This window comes from Aphelocoma coerulescens, chromosome 2 (genome assembly GCF_041296385.1).
Source record: "Aphelocoma coerulescens isolate FSJ_1873_10779 chromosome 2, UR_Acoe_1.0, whole genome shotgun sequence".
In the NCBI taxonomy this organism is placed as follows: Eukaryota; Metazoa; Chordata; class Aves; order Passeriformes; family Corvidae; genus Aphelocoma; species Aphelocoma coerulescens.
In genome coordinates, this window is record NC_091015.1 from 144765058 (window position 1) to 144778031 (window position 12974).

The 12974-nt window shown below is 57.9% G+C and overlaps 1 protein-coding gene across 1 annotated transcript; it reads right to left on the reverse strand.

Moving 5' to 3' along the window:
* Window positions 1–1505: 1505 nt before the first annotated feature.
* Window positions 1506–12411, reverse strand: GDF6 (growth differentiation factor 6). The gene is made up of 2 exons (XM_069006022.1): window positions 12043–12411; window positions 1506–2423 (listed from the first exon to the last, which is right to left on the reverse strand). Exons 1-2 carry the CDS (start codon window positions 12377–12379, stop codon window positions 1555–1557), a joined length of 1206 nt encoding a protein of 401 aa, XP_068862123.1. The 5' UTR covers window positions 12380–12411; the 3' UTR covers window positions 1506–1554.
* Window positions 12412–12974: the final 563 nt, after the last annotated feature.

The window sequence follows — 12974 nt, forward strand, 5'->3', positions numbered from 1 at the left end:
ATATTTACTTGAGAATTCAGAATTACTTAATCAAATAATAGAACATATAAAAGCAAGCTGACTTTTTGGAAAAAAGAATGTTTAATAATACAATAATAGTTGTAGTATCGTCCAGTAAAGGTGTATTGTAAAAATGTTCTGAATATTAATTTACCTCAGATAACTTTAGAGTTGTAAATACTTGCATTATATTGAGGTAGACAGTAAAAAAAAAAAATCTTTTCTCCATTATTAGCACAGACTTTAAATCTTGTAATAATATCTTAAGGAAATGATAATGTTAAGTAAGGATGAAATATTTGATTAATGCTTAATTCTGTACAACTCAAATATAAACTTTTAAAAATATTAGAAATTATAACATTTCGAGTGCATATCATGTTTTGTACATTAAAAAAGAAATGCATGTTGTTCATCTCCATTTTGCACTTCTCAGTCTGTTTAAATAAACAAATATTTACAACTTTTATATGAACAACAGTGCATCCAAAGCAAAATGTGCATTTTAAATTAATGCTCCTGGTCGAGTCTTTTTATTAGCATTTTATATTATTATTCTCTTCTCTTTTTTACTTTTTTTTCCACAAGTTTGTAGCTCTGCAAAACCAGATAAGCCAACAATTCTAGAAATCGGTGGGGAAAAGCCTGAAACTACGAACATAATAATTACATTAAGAAAGGGCTAGGCATAGCTTCGAAGTGCACTTTCCTCAGGTGAGGCCACAGCTGAGACCAAAGGTGGGAAAGAAACAGAACTCTTACAGAAAACGCCTTTTCCAGCACAACATTTGCGTATAATACTGCTGCAAGTTGCGAGGGCTGCCGAGACAGAGCTACCCAGAGACCTGGCAATGGCATCCTTGCACTCTTCGTGAGACCCGAAGGAGTTTCCTTTCCAATACACCCCGGTTGTGCTTTCTGCAACACTTCGCTCTTCACAGTTTTTCTTTGCTGTCTTAAAATAAAACCTAGCTGGTAATTACAATCTTAAGCAATTCTTGATTTGTTGGGTTTTTTTCTCCTTTTCTCTTTCTTTTTTTTTCCCTGGGGGGGGGGAGGGGGGAGGGGGGGGGCCGTAGGCTATTTCTGGCTGGTAAGCTTGCAGGAATGTGAAAGAGAGAGGGCAGAAATGAAACAGCCCTCTTCAGAGCAACTTCAGAGAGAGGGATCAGTCTGCTCCCTCTCCCTCCCCCGACTCTTTTTGTACTTGGTAAATTGCCTTCACCTTTGGAGGGAGGAGGATAGATCGCCAGATAAACCTCGGGGGAGGAGAGGGGAGCGGGGAAGGGACCGGGCGGGGGCCTCGCCGCCTGCCCGGCCCGCTCGCCCTTCTCTGCCGGCAGCCGCGGGCCGCCGCTGCCGCAGCCCCCGCCGGCCCCGCCACCACCGCGGGCAGCCGCCGCGGAACCCCGGCGCCGGGCCGCCGCCCGCCCCTCCGCCGGTCCCCTCCGCCCCAGCCGCGCTCGGCCGGGCGCGGGACGGGGCCCCGCTCGCCGCTGCCTCCGCACCTCCGCCAGACGCAGACCCGGCTGCCGCCGAGGGGCGTCCCGCCCGCTACCTGCAGCCGCAGGACTCCACCACCATGTCCTCGTACTGCTTGTACACCACGTTGTTGCCCGCGTCGATGTAGAGGATGCTGATGGGGGTCAGTTTGGTGGGGACGCAGCAGCTGGGCGGCGTGGAGCCGGGGTCCATGGAGTTCATGAGGGTCTGGATGATGGCGTGGTTTGTAGGCTCCAGGTGGGAGCGCAGCGGGAAGTCGCAGACCCCCTCGCAGTGGTGGGCCTCGTATTCCAGCGGGGCGATGATCCAGTCGTCCCAGCCCAGCTCCTTGAAGTTGACGTGCAGCGGCTTCTTGCTGCAGCGCAGCCGGGACTTCTTGCCGTGCCGCTTGCCGTGCCGGCTGGCGAAGGCGGTGCGGCGCTGGCGCCGGGCCGGCGGGCGGCGGGCAGCGGGCGGCGGCGGCGGGGGTGCGCCCAGCTCGGCGCGCAGCTCCCCGAGGAAGCTCCGCCGCCGGGCGCGGGTGAAGACCACCAGCAGCGCCCGCTCCTGCGGCGGCCGCGGCCGGCGCGCGAAGCCCAGGCCCCGCAGGTCGAGCCAGCGCCGCGGCCCGCGGTCCGCCGAGGCCCGCAGCTCCAGGCACAAGCGCTTCCAGGGCCGCTGCTCCCGCAGGCCCTGCCGCACGTCGAACACCTCCCAGCCGGAGGACGAGGCGGCTCGGGGGTCCAGGGCGCGGGCGTCCAGCGGGCGCGGCGAGAGGCAGGCGGAGAGCTGCACGTGCAGCGGGGCGGCGGGCGGCGGGCGGCCGCGGGGGGCCCGGCGGAACAGCCGCAGCTCGGCCCCCACGAGCTCCTCCGTCTCCGAGAGGGTCGACACATCAAACACATACTGCTGCCGCCTCAAGGGAGCGGGCGAGAGATCGTCTGCGAGATAAAAATAATTACAGTCAGTTGCGCTCGGGGGGATCTGCCGAGAGGTCTCTGAGGCGCGGAAGGGAGGGAGCACCGCCGGCTTGCCCGGCCGGGGCCGCTCCTGCCCGCCTCACCCCCCACCCCCAGCCTGACCGGGACCGGGGGAGGGTAGGGAGAGAAGAAAGAAGGAGAAGGGAAGAATATGGAAAGGAAAGGAAGTATGGAAAGACCCGCACCAGATAGGAGACAGGTCTCCAGCGCTAGAGGCAGACCCTGCTCCATGCACATCCTCTGCCTATCAGCCCCATATACACGTATCTGTTCTTCTCTGAGAAAAACCTGGACTTCTTTTTTGACACATCGATGTACAAAGTGCAGAGCAGAAAGCAAACCAGATTCCCCTGAGCTGCTTTCCAATAAAATGTTTACAACCCCTCAAATACAAAAATTCCCAAAGCCCCTGTGTTTCCCCAGAAGCTAGTAAAGCTTGTGTAGATTTCTATTGTAAAAGTGTCACTGGAGCCTCTGTTTAGCAGCCCCTCACCGCTTTTCCAAAATCAGCCCGCCCCGGGGGTAGAAACAGAGGCTAAAGAAATATACACCCGCCCGTTATTTATCGATATCAAAGGTCATTGCGGTTCCTAATCAGTATGTTTCACAACCTCGACTCTACCTGACAGGTCTCGGGGAACCTCCTGCGGGGCAGGAGAGACAAGGGGATGATTTATGCAAACCAAAACCTTCAGACGGACCACGGCGATGTAAAAATCAATGCGGATTAACGTGCAGTTAATCAGTGCGGATTAACACATTCGACAGTCGCCCTGCATCGCTGCGTGTTCCCCTAGACGTCAGCAGGGAGACGGAGCGTGGAGTGCAGCAGGGATAGCGGGAATTGCTGGGGAAAAGACCTGCCCCGCAGCCAGGCCACAGGATCCTACGGCGGAGCCTGGCTGCCTGCCGAGCGCGTCCCCCCCCGCCCCGCAGGGAGCCGCCGTGGGAGGCTCCGTCGCCCGCCCGGACCGCGCCGCGCACCCACGCGGCATCCCAGGCTGCGGAGCTGGGCGCTCGCCGGGCCCCGCACACCTGCCCTGCGCCCGGGGCCAGGCGGCCGGAGCATGGCCGTGGTCCCTCCCTCGCCCGGCGTGGCACGAGGAGTCAGCAGGGAGAGGGAATTCCAGAGCCGGATCTTCCCCGCCTCCCCGGGGCTGCTCGCCGGCGGGAGCGATGCGGAATGGGTCAGGCCCTTCAGGCATCCCGGAGAATTTGAACCCAGGCCTTTCGCATCCCTGCCTCCGCCTCCCACTGCAGGCTTGTCTGTTTGCTCTCGATGGGGCTGCTCTTTCCCCAGCGAGGGCCAAGAGCCAGCCCGGTCGTGCACTCGGGGAGGGCGGGAGGAGACTGAAAAAACACGCGCAGAGCCCGAAGAATATCGTCACAGCCCAGGTGACGACAACAGATGCTCTATCGAGCTGCTGAAAATAAAAGTGAATCCCACCGGGAGCTGCCTAGAGGTGCCTAGAGTTCCATCAGCACTGCAAGTACAGACCAGGATTCGGTCCATGAGTCTCTTGTGGGTTTTGGGGAGGCGTGGGGGTAGTTGTCCCCTTCACGGCCGCGGGCCGTCGGGGCCAGGGGCTGAGGTGCACTTGGTTGTGGGAGGAGGGTCCAATAGCTCAGGAGATCTCTGGTATCATTGCCTCCTCCTTCAAGGGGATCCTGGAAGCTTCAGACGGAAGGGGATGCCAATCCCTCCGGTAAGAAAGCGCAGGTCCTCCTCCTCCTTCTCCTCTTTCTCGTCGTCTTTTGGGTTTTTTCTGTGTCCCACAACTGTCAGATACCCGGGCATGCAACAGGGCGCAGGCGGATCTCCTGGCCCTGCCGAGATGCCTCATACCTTCGTTCAAGGGCTCCAGCGACTGTCGAGGAAACTAGATCAGCGCCTTCCCCTGCCCCTATCCCCAGCTTCGGGGTGTGGGCAGAGCCGGGCCTGGGCACAGATTCGCTTTTAATAGCTCTCGTTGCTTAGGGGATGGAGAGGCAGGTGTCATACTTTGTTTCGAAGAGAGATGCTAGCTGTCTTTGATACTCCCAGTCGCCACGGCGTGGGGATGAGGAGAGTGCTGCCTCCAGGCCGCTGTCCCTCCGAAGACACCCCACACACAAGCTCCTCCTTGTCCTATTCTTGGCCAGCGCCACGGTCCTGGAGTCCCCCACATCTCTGCCGGCGTGCCGGAGCAAGGCAGCACTGCCCAGCAGACTTAGCTTTCAGGGAAAGGGTAGCCCTTTCCCGAGGGATGGCGGGGACACAAAGCGCCTCTCCCCTTCCCGAGGAACCATCACGCAGGTGGTCTGCCGCGGCACAGGAAATCCCATTCAGGGGTAACATCCAGGCATGCAGGTTAGACGGGAGGGAAGCGGGGGGAGGGTGAGTTCCCCGCATGTCCTGGCTGCTGAAAATGGGCTTTAAAGGGTTTGCAGACCCCTGTCACACGGCGGTGCGGGAGGCAACCAGCTCCAGCACTGTAGGAGCCAAAAGGCTTGCTCAGGGATGCTCCCCAAGCAGCAACTTTTGAGACTCCAGTTTGAGGGTTTGGGGCGTTGCACGGCTGGTCCGGGTTGCTCGGTGGCATGGCACGCTGGGGACACGGCCGATTTGCAGACACATGTGTCCCCGGTCGAGCGAATCTCTGAGATGGGTTTCAACAGCACCGAAACTGCTGGAAAAGTCCCACTGGCTCAGGCGGCTGCCGGCTCCCGCGCCTCTCTCGGGAGGGCAGGGAAAGGGGCAGGGCTGCCGGTTGTTTCAAATGAGCAGCTTTGAATCCGATCAGATAAACGCTATTTATTCACTCTTGTAACCTAATAATTCCAGATGAATACATAATCCTAAACCAGTACTGGCTCTCTCCCAGCGCAGTCGAGAGGGTGGGAAAAGCAGCAGAGGGCGGGGAGGGAAAGCGGGACCTCCGGAACCTCCACAAAACGGGGAGAGACGGGTCCAGGTTGGGGACCCTTTGTTCCAGCGAAGCTGCTGCCTTACCAACACACAAAGAGCGGCAGCAGAGACGGCTGGAGACACCCTGGCTGTCCCTCTCTCTCCCTGTGAGCAGTACATAAGGAGAGGGACTTGTCCTCTTCAGCTTTTCTTTAAACCCCAGGAGCGACTGGGGTGCAACCCGGTATTTCTAACAGCCAGCTCGAGATCTGCCTTTTTCTCAGACCAGTTGAAGGTGTCCTTACAGATATTCCCGTTACCGAAATACTTAGTGAGAACAGCAAAGTCATCCCTGCTGGGCTGGGGAAAGCCACACTACAGAAAATGCACCGGGGAGGTGTGTTTTTATTTGTAACGTTAATGTAGATGAATGTTAGTTCCGCAGTAAGTATTAGCTCTATTTCGACTCCGAGTAGTTTATTCTTTTTTTCGGGAAAAAATAAAATATTAGGAGCGGGAAGGAGGGACAGAAGGCAGGAGTAGGTCTACCTAAAATTTAAGGATGTGTCAGTGGCGGGGGGAGAGAGCAGCCCTACTCCGCTCTGCCCCTCCCGAGACGCTCGGGCAGCGGCGTGCCCGGTGCTCCGGCAGGCGGGAGGGCAGGGCCGGGCCGGGGGGCTGCGCCGGGCCCCAGCCCGCCTTCCCCCACGCTTTCCTCCGCGGTGCGGTGGCTGCGGTTTCAGCATCTCCGAAGCTAAATGAATGACTGGGTTGGGACGTTTCCCTCAATTCCCTGAGTGAAGCCTCTCCTGCTTACCGGGTCGCTTTCCCGCCGCAGTCTGGGCTTTGAGGAGAGCCGGGGGTTAACGAAGGCTGCACAAAGTTTCGCTTTTCATGGCAGATCAGGTACTGGGCTCCCAGCCAATTCATCAGGGCTCAGATCTTAACTTTACATCACTGCAAATTATACCCAAACCACATTCAAGAAGAATTTTCCCATTCCCAAATTCTCTTTCAAGCCATATTTAAACTCGCAAACCAAAAGCACATTTTTAGTTTAAAGACACTTTGCAGACACTCGCACAACAATAATCTGGAAATTAAAACATATATTGCCCCTAATTGCGAAGGTCTGCCCACACGTTGTCTGCAGAGTAGCAAGGCTGACAGGTATTTCTTCAGGAGCATTACCCAAGCTGTGGAAACAAGGGGCTGACTCTCCATGTGTGGTATTTTTCCGGGTTTCAATTCCACACCTCCCAGCGCCTGCCTCGCCGCGGTTTTTTATTACACCGAGTGACTAGATTTAAATGTATCGTTCACTTCGCTATCGAGTAACCGAGAAAGACCACACCTTCCTCGGACGAATTCCCAATCCTGCCAAAAACGCTAACTAGTTGTTGGAGGGCTGTTTCCTCTTTTTTTTTTTTTTTTTTTTCCTCCTCGGAGCGAGGAGGCACCTGGCTGTGATGTACCTTTGATCACCGCTGTACCGTACCTGCTCCGGGAAGGCTGCCTGCCCTTGCCCCACTCTCCGCCACCTCCCCGCTTCCCACGAGCAACTCTCGGCCCTCGGGCGCAGAGGGACCGCTGCAACACCGACGGGACATCCCACAAGGCTCCGGGCCCTCGGCTGTCGGCATCGTCCCGGGAGATGCGCCGAGGCGCAGAGGAGCTTCCTTGGGGAATTTCTACCTGCTGTAACAGACCTTAACCCAGTATCTTTCCCTTTCCCCATTTGCGGCGGTTACACTACCCGAAATACTTTGATGGAGGAGAAATAATTCCTCCGAAATTATTCGTGTTGAGAAAATCGGCCTGAATATTCCCAGTTCTGAATATCCTCCAGTTCTTGGAGCTAAGAAATGAAACGAGGGGACGCTTTGGAGGATATTTCTGAGCGATATATGTGGAAGCACTAAGATACAGCAACAGAGCATACCGATCTGGCCATAACTAGCAAAGACTGAAACGTCCTCTTTCGCTCATAAATCAGACTTCAGGCACGGGAGGACTCCTAACCTCAGTTTCAGCCTGCCCCGAGATTGCAAGGAAAGGAGAGTTTTCTCCGATCGACCGTTTTGGGGTTTTTTTCCACTATGAAGGGAGGGAGTAAATGAGGAGGGCGAGCCGCGCCCGCAACCGTGCCCAGCGCCGAGTGGCCCCGGCCTGCGCCGGATTTTCTCCCCGCGGGCCACTCGGCTGCCGGTTGAGGCCAGCCCAGCTGCGGCACAGCATCTCCCCGCGGGCGGCGGAAACTCCACAGCTCCGAGGTGGAGAGCTCGGTCATCCGTCCCCCCCGCGTTCCCCCCTCAAAAAAATCAAATGCAGCCTCTTAGCAAACGCCGCGGGAGAGTTTCTGGATTTAAAAAAAATAATAATAATAATAACGAAAAAAATCAGGACCATGTCCGAAATGAGCCACCGGAACGGTTTGATAGGTGTTAATTACTCGTCCCGTTAGCAGAGCGGCTCCGCGGCCGCGCACCGCCCAGCCGAGCTGCCTAATCCACGGAGCTCCCAGCGCCGCTTCCCCGGACCGCCCTCCCGTCCCGCGGCGCTGCGTGCGCAAGCCCCCGTGCCTTCTCAAGGGACAACAAACAAACGAAAGATAAATTTAAAAATACTCCCCCCGCGGACAGCCCCCATTTTCACTGGGAAGAGGAGAGAGGTGCAGCCCCAGCCGCCGAGGGGACGCTGCGCTCCGCTCCGCCTGCACCCCGCTCTGCCTGAGCCCCGGCCCTGCGCTCCGCTCCCTCCCGCAGCTCCCGCGGCGCGGGGGGTAAAACACCAACCCCCGAAACACCTCCCGGCACAGGCAGCGCGGAGCCGCCGCGCACGCCCCGCCCGCCCCCGCGCCACCGGCTCCGCGGGCGTGGAGGCCCCGCCGGGCCGGGCCGGGCCGGGCCAGGCCGAGCCGCTCGCTCCTTTCCCGGGTGCACGGCGGGGATGTGGAGCGGCAGCTCGCTGCCGCGCTCCGGCCGTCTGGTCTGCATTAGTGTTTTTATAAGGGGCTCAAACAAATCGAATACAAGGTCACCAAATAATTAACAGTTGTGAATTCCCTCCTTTCCCATTAAAATACTTCCCTGTTTATATTTCATTTTCCTTCTGCCAACGACAACACTGCCTGGGCAAAGGCGCTGCACAGATTACACTTCATTGCAGCTTTCGGTCCACCCAGAAACCCGCTGTTTTGCATAAATATGTTGTACTAGATGAACTTCAAGTGGGATTTACACTCTTTTCGTTTGCCACATGCACAGCCGGGCCATTTCCAGTTTCTGCACACGGGATCCCCCTTTCGTCCTAGCCCTCTATTCACCACCTTCACGACCCTCATGGCAAGAGCAAAATAACGATGTTCGGATTCCTGCCCATGCGAATCAGCTGCCTCCCAATTGGAACGCGAAACTGCACAAAGAAAACGGGGAGGGAAAAAGGAGAAGATCTCGACCTATTTCGGTTTCCCCGTCCCTTAGGCGCGGACTGCCGCATTTCATATGCGGGAGCCCTGCCGTGGTCCCGGTGCTGCGCGCAGCTCTGCAGACACAAAAGCGAGAAGCGAGGGACACTCGCAGCAGCCGGCCCTCGTGGCAATCCCTTCCCACGGGAGATCCTTCCGAAAATCGCGCTCCCTCGCACCCCGGCTATTTCTTTTTTGTTTTCGATTTGTTCCCAGTCGTGCCGCGTAGCTTTGGAATTGCTTGTTTACAGCTCCCTTCTCCAGCTCCCTCCCGCTCCCTCCTTTTTTTTCTTTCTTTTTTTTTTTTTTTTTTCCCTGCCTGGTGGAGTCCTTGCAGCTCCTAATTGTCCTGCCTTACTGTGGAGCTCCAATGCTGGGGGTCCTGAGGCCAGTGAGAGCACCATCTGCGTTTTAATGAGTTACTTCATGTGCCAACAGTAATTTTCCTACATTCAGCTAGGTCCTGTCTGATCTTGCGACCGTAACAAGGGGGAGCGAGTGGGGGGCGGGAGGGGGTGGAGAGGGGGGAAGCGCAAACTCTTTCCCCCCTTTCTCCTCTCTTTTTCTACCGATGGGGGGAAAATTATGTAAGTATTAAGCGGTAGCGTGGCTTCACTCCCTCTCGAGCTACCCTGAAAACGATCTTATTAGCTTCAAGCGGGAAGGGAAGAAACGAGTCAAAGGGGAGCGGCTGTCGGTGTCCGCACCGAAATGCTCTGCCCGCAGCCTCTGAGGGTGGTGGGACCGGCGGGCTTGGGACTGCTGCGGCCGGGAGCTGCTGCCGGTCAGAGCCGAGCGCCGAGCAGCCCCGCCGGCCGTTCTCATGGACACGCAGGCACAGCAGCCCGCCTCGTACGGGAAGAGTATTTCTCGGCAGGACTAAAAGTTGCTTCCCGCTTCTCTTCTGGCTGCTGTCCCCCCGAAATGCTGCCATGCAGGATGGCGTGCGGCAGGTGGGACGGCCATCGTCATACCCCCCCGGAGCTGCCTCTTAGGTGAAGAGCAGCTCATCTAATTGGGTCAATTTGGGCGGCTATACTGTCTGCAAATGAATTGACAGAAAATCTGCCCCCCCTTCCCCGCTTTCTCTGAGCAAAGACTGTTCATCATCAGCACAACTCCAGCTCGCCAATTAACTGGGCTAGGAGCCCACGGGGAGGTGGGCAGTAAAATAGCTACCACTTCAGAGGAACGGAAGCTCTCTTGAAGTTTTTTGGTGATGTGCCATTGGCTGGTCCACTTCATTATGGGAGACTAGACAATATTTGATATGTTATGACATGAACACTCAATTAGATCACTGAGTTGAAATACTCCAATCAGTGGCTTGATGCTAAGCAACCCTTAGAAGGTCCAGGAGAAGGTCACAGCCTGTGACACATCAAATCAAAATCAATGGGGAAAAGTGAGGCTTTTCCTTAATCAAACCAGGACTTCTGTTAGCAAATCACTTCCCCCGAGGTAGAATCTCACATGCAGCGAGATGAGCTAAATTTGTTAAATTAACTGTCTTTCTTCTGGTTATCAAGAATAAGATGATATCGAACGCGGCTCCATTTCCTGCGGCTCGCAGAGTTAGTGCCCCGTCTCCTCTCCGTCAAGGGGGAGCGGTCCAGCTCCTTTCTGACGGCTGAGTTTTCGAAACCGTATTTCTAGAAAGCGAGTCCTCTTCCCCCCACCCCCGCAACGAAGAAAACAACCCCCATAAGGTGAAGGCGGAGAGCAAAACTCCGTGTCCCCTTTCCCCTCGAAAACCTCTGCGCGCTTCCGACCGCGAGGGGCACATACTGTGGGCGCTTCCACGCATCCTTCCGCGTGGGAAGGGGCGCGACGGGCACCGAGGCGGGAGGCGAAGAGCCCCGCCGAGCTCCCTCGGCGGAAAAGAACCCCCCGATCCAGGGGTAGCGATGGGGCAAGGGGCTGAGCCTTGGGTGCCGTGGGCGGGGAGAGGCTTCCGGCGCGGGGAGGCGGTGAAGGGGGTCAGTTTGGGTTCGGTTCGGTTCGGTTTGGGGCGATCGGCTCCTGTACCTCCACGGACCCGTGTGACTTTCCCGGCGCTCTGCTTTGCCCTAAAACGGCTGGGACACGGCGGGAGGGCGGCGAGCTGCCCCGGGTCCCGGCACCGGCAGGTACACCAGTGCCCGGGGAGGCGCGGACAGAGGGGAGGGTCTTCAGATGTGGGAGAGGGGGAGGAACGAAAGCACAACCTTCATTAAGAACCTGTTAATTAGTCTGTTCTTAATGGTTTACAACCAGGGTAACGAAAAAAGGGGAGGAATAAAAGGGGCGGGGGGGCGTTTTTATGGAAGGGAAATTTGACTCTGGATCGACGAGAAGCGTGCACCCGTGGCCCCGGGTACGAGCGATACAACGAGAGAAAAGCAAAGGAGGGCCCCGGCCAAGGCTGCAGGTCACGGAGGGGTCCCGGGAGCCCCCCGGCACCGACGCTGCCCGGGAAGATCTGCGGCCCGGGGTAGAGGGCCCCGCTGCAATTCCCGGGCCCGGGGGTGCGTGAGGACCAACCCCACACAGGGCTCAAAGGACGCGGCCCCGGAGCAGACGTCAAGTCCGGCCGCCCCTCGCTGAGTCCCGGTACCGGGAGGTACCTGGGCTGCACGCTGCCCCGGCAAGCGGAGCCGGAGGGTCCCAGTCCCAGCGCGCTCGGACGGGGCGGGGGCTCTTCCAGGTAAGCCCGGTAACGGGACCCGAGGCGAGAGCAGCCTCAGGCAGCAGATGATTGCCCTCGGTCAGTTTAAACTTTTTGCCGTGCAGCCGTGTCGTAAGAGCCACCCTTTTTCCGGCGGGTGGAAAGAAACCAGAAGAGCGATATTTAATTTTTTTTTTCCCAAGGTTGAATTTATACCCAAATTCCGCCTTGCAAAGCTGGGGCGTGTTTTTCACCACCCCATGACGATTCGGGGAGGAACACTCGTGTTTCTCGCACGCAGCACTTAGGGCTGCCGCGGCTCGGGCTCAACGCCGCGGGGCCGTTTGCTTTAAAATAAAACAACGCGACTCCCAATTTACCGAGACATCTGCACTTTCCTGCAATACCGGGGCGGGGAACAGCACCGGTGACCACTGCAGCGAGCTCCCCACCTCCCCAGCACCAGGCTCCGCGGGACGGCAGCCTCGTACCATGGAGAGCCGCGGGAAGCAGCACCCGCAGCCCCGGGGGGACCGTGAGGAGCGGGGGGGGGGGGGGGGGGGGGGGGGGCAGAACTTACCTCGTCCCCTGTCTACAAAACTAGTGATGGTGTTGGCGGATTTGGACGACTGAAAAAAGCTGGCGTTGATGCCCAGTTTCTCCGCGATAGAGTAAGTCCTGAACAGAGACAGCATGTACTCGTGGGGTTCCGCCCGTGGGAGCGCCCTGCCGATGGCGTGTCCCCCTTGCCGCGGGCGGTTCTCCCGTGGGGACCGCGGCACTCTGCGGCTGCGACCACCTTTGGAAGAGGCGGCGAGCTCCGAGGAGGCAGGGAGGGAAGCCGGGAGGCAGCAAGGTAAATCCCAGAGGAGGCTGGCGAGCAAGGCGGCGGAGAGCAGGGCCCGGCGTGCATTCATAGCGAGAGGCGGCGGCGGTGAGGAGGAAGAGGAGGGCGGCCCGACGTGCGGCTCCGGCGGCCCACGGAGCGGCGCGGGGACTGCGCGGCGGCGTGGCGCGGAGCGGCGACTGCACCCGGGCGGGCTCAGCCCGCAGCCGCCCGCCCCGCCCCGTGGGTACCGCCCCGCCGCGCACCGCCCTGTGGGGGCACCCAGCCCGCCCCCGCGGGGCGGTCCGCGGCGGGGCGGGACACCCCGTGGTCGGGTGCTTGGGGGTCCCTCTGCTCCCTCCTCGCTGTGTACTTCACGCGGGAGGTGGACACGAGGGCCGGAGAGATGCCGCGCGTCTTGCTGCCACCTCTCGGGTACCGCTTCTCATCAACCCACCGGTGCTGTCATGTGTTCAGGTGCCTCACAGGTTCTCCAGTGCTGAGTGGGAGCAGACTCATGCAAAGCTAATGATTTTTCTTGAGGCTCTCCGTATTCCCGTGGCCATGTGCCTGGAAGCTTGGCACAAAGCAGGGGTCTTAAAAGAAGGAGAATGTAGTGGACAGTGAGAGTCTCACCTTGGGATGTGCCAGGGCCCATCTAGCTGGCAGCCTTCAGGCAGGCCCTG

Excerpts from the sequence above, each read along its gene's own strand:
- GDF6 (XM_069006022.1), bottom strand. The coding sequence starts at position 12,379 with ATGAATGCACGCCGGGCCCTGCTCTCCGCCGCCTTGCTCGCCAGCCTC. Across the intron at positions 2,424-12,042 it reads TTTTGTAGACAGGGGACGAG|ACGATCTCTCGCCCGCTCCC; the intron begins GTAAGTTCTGCC and ends TTTATCTCGCAG.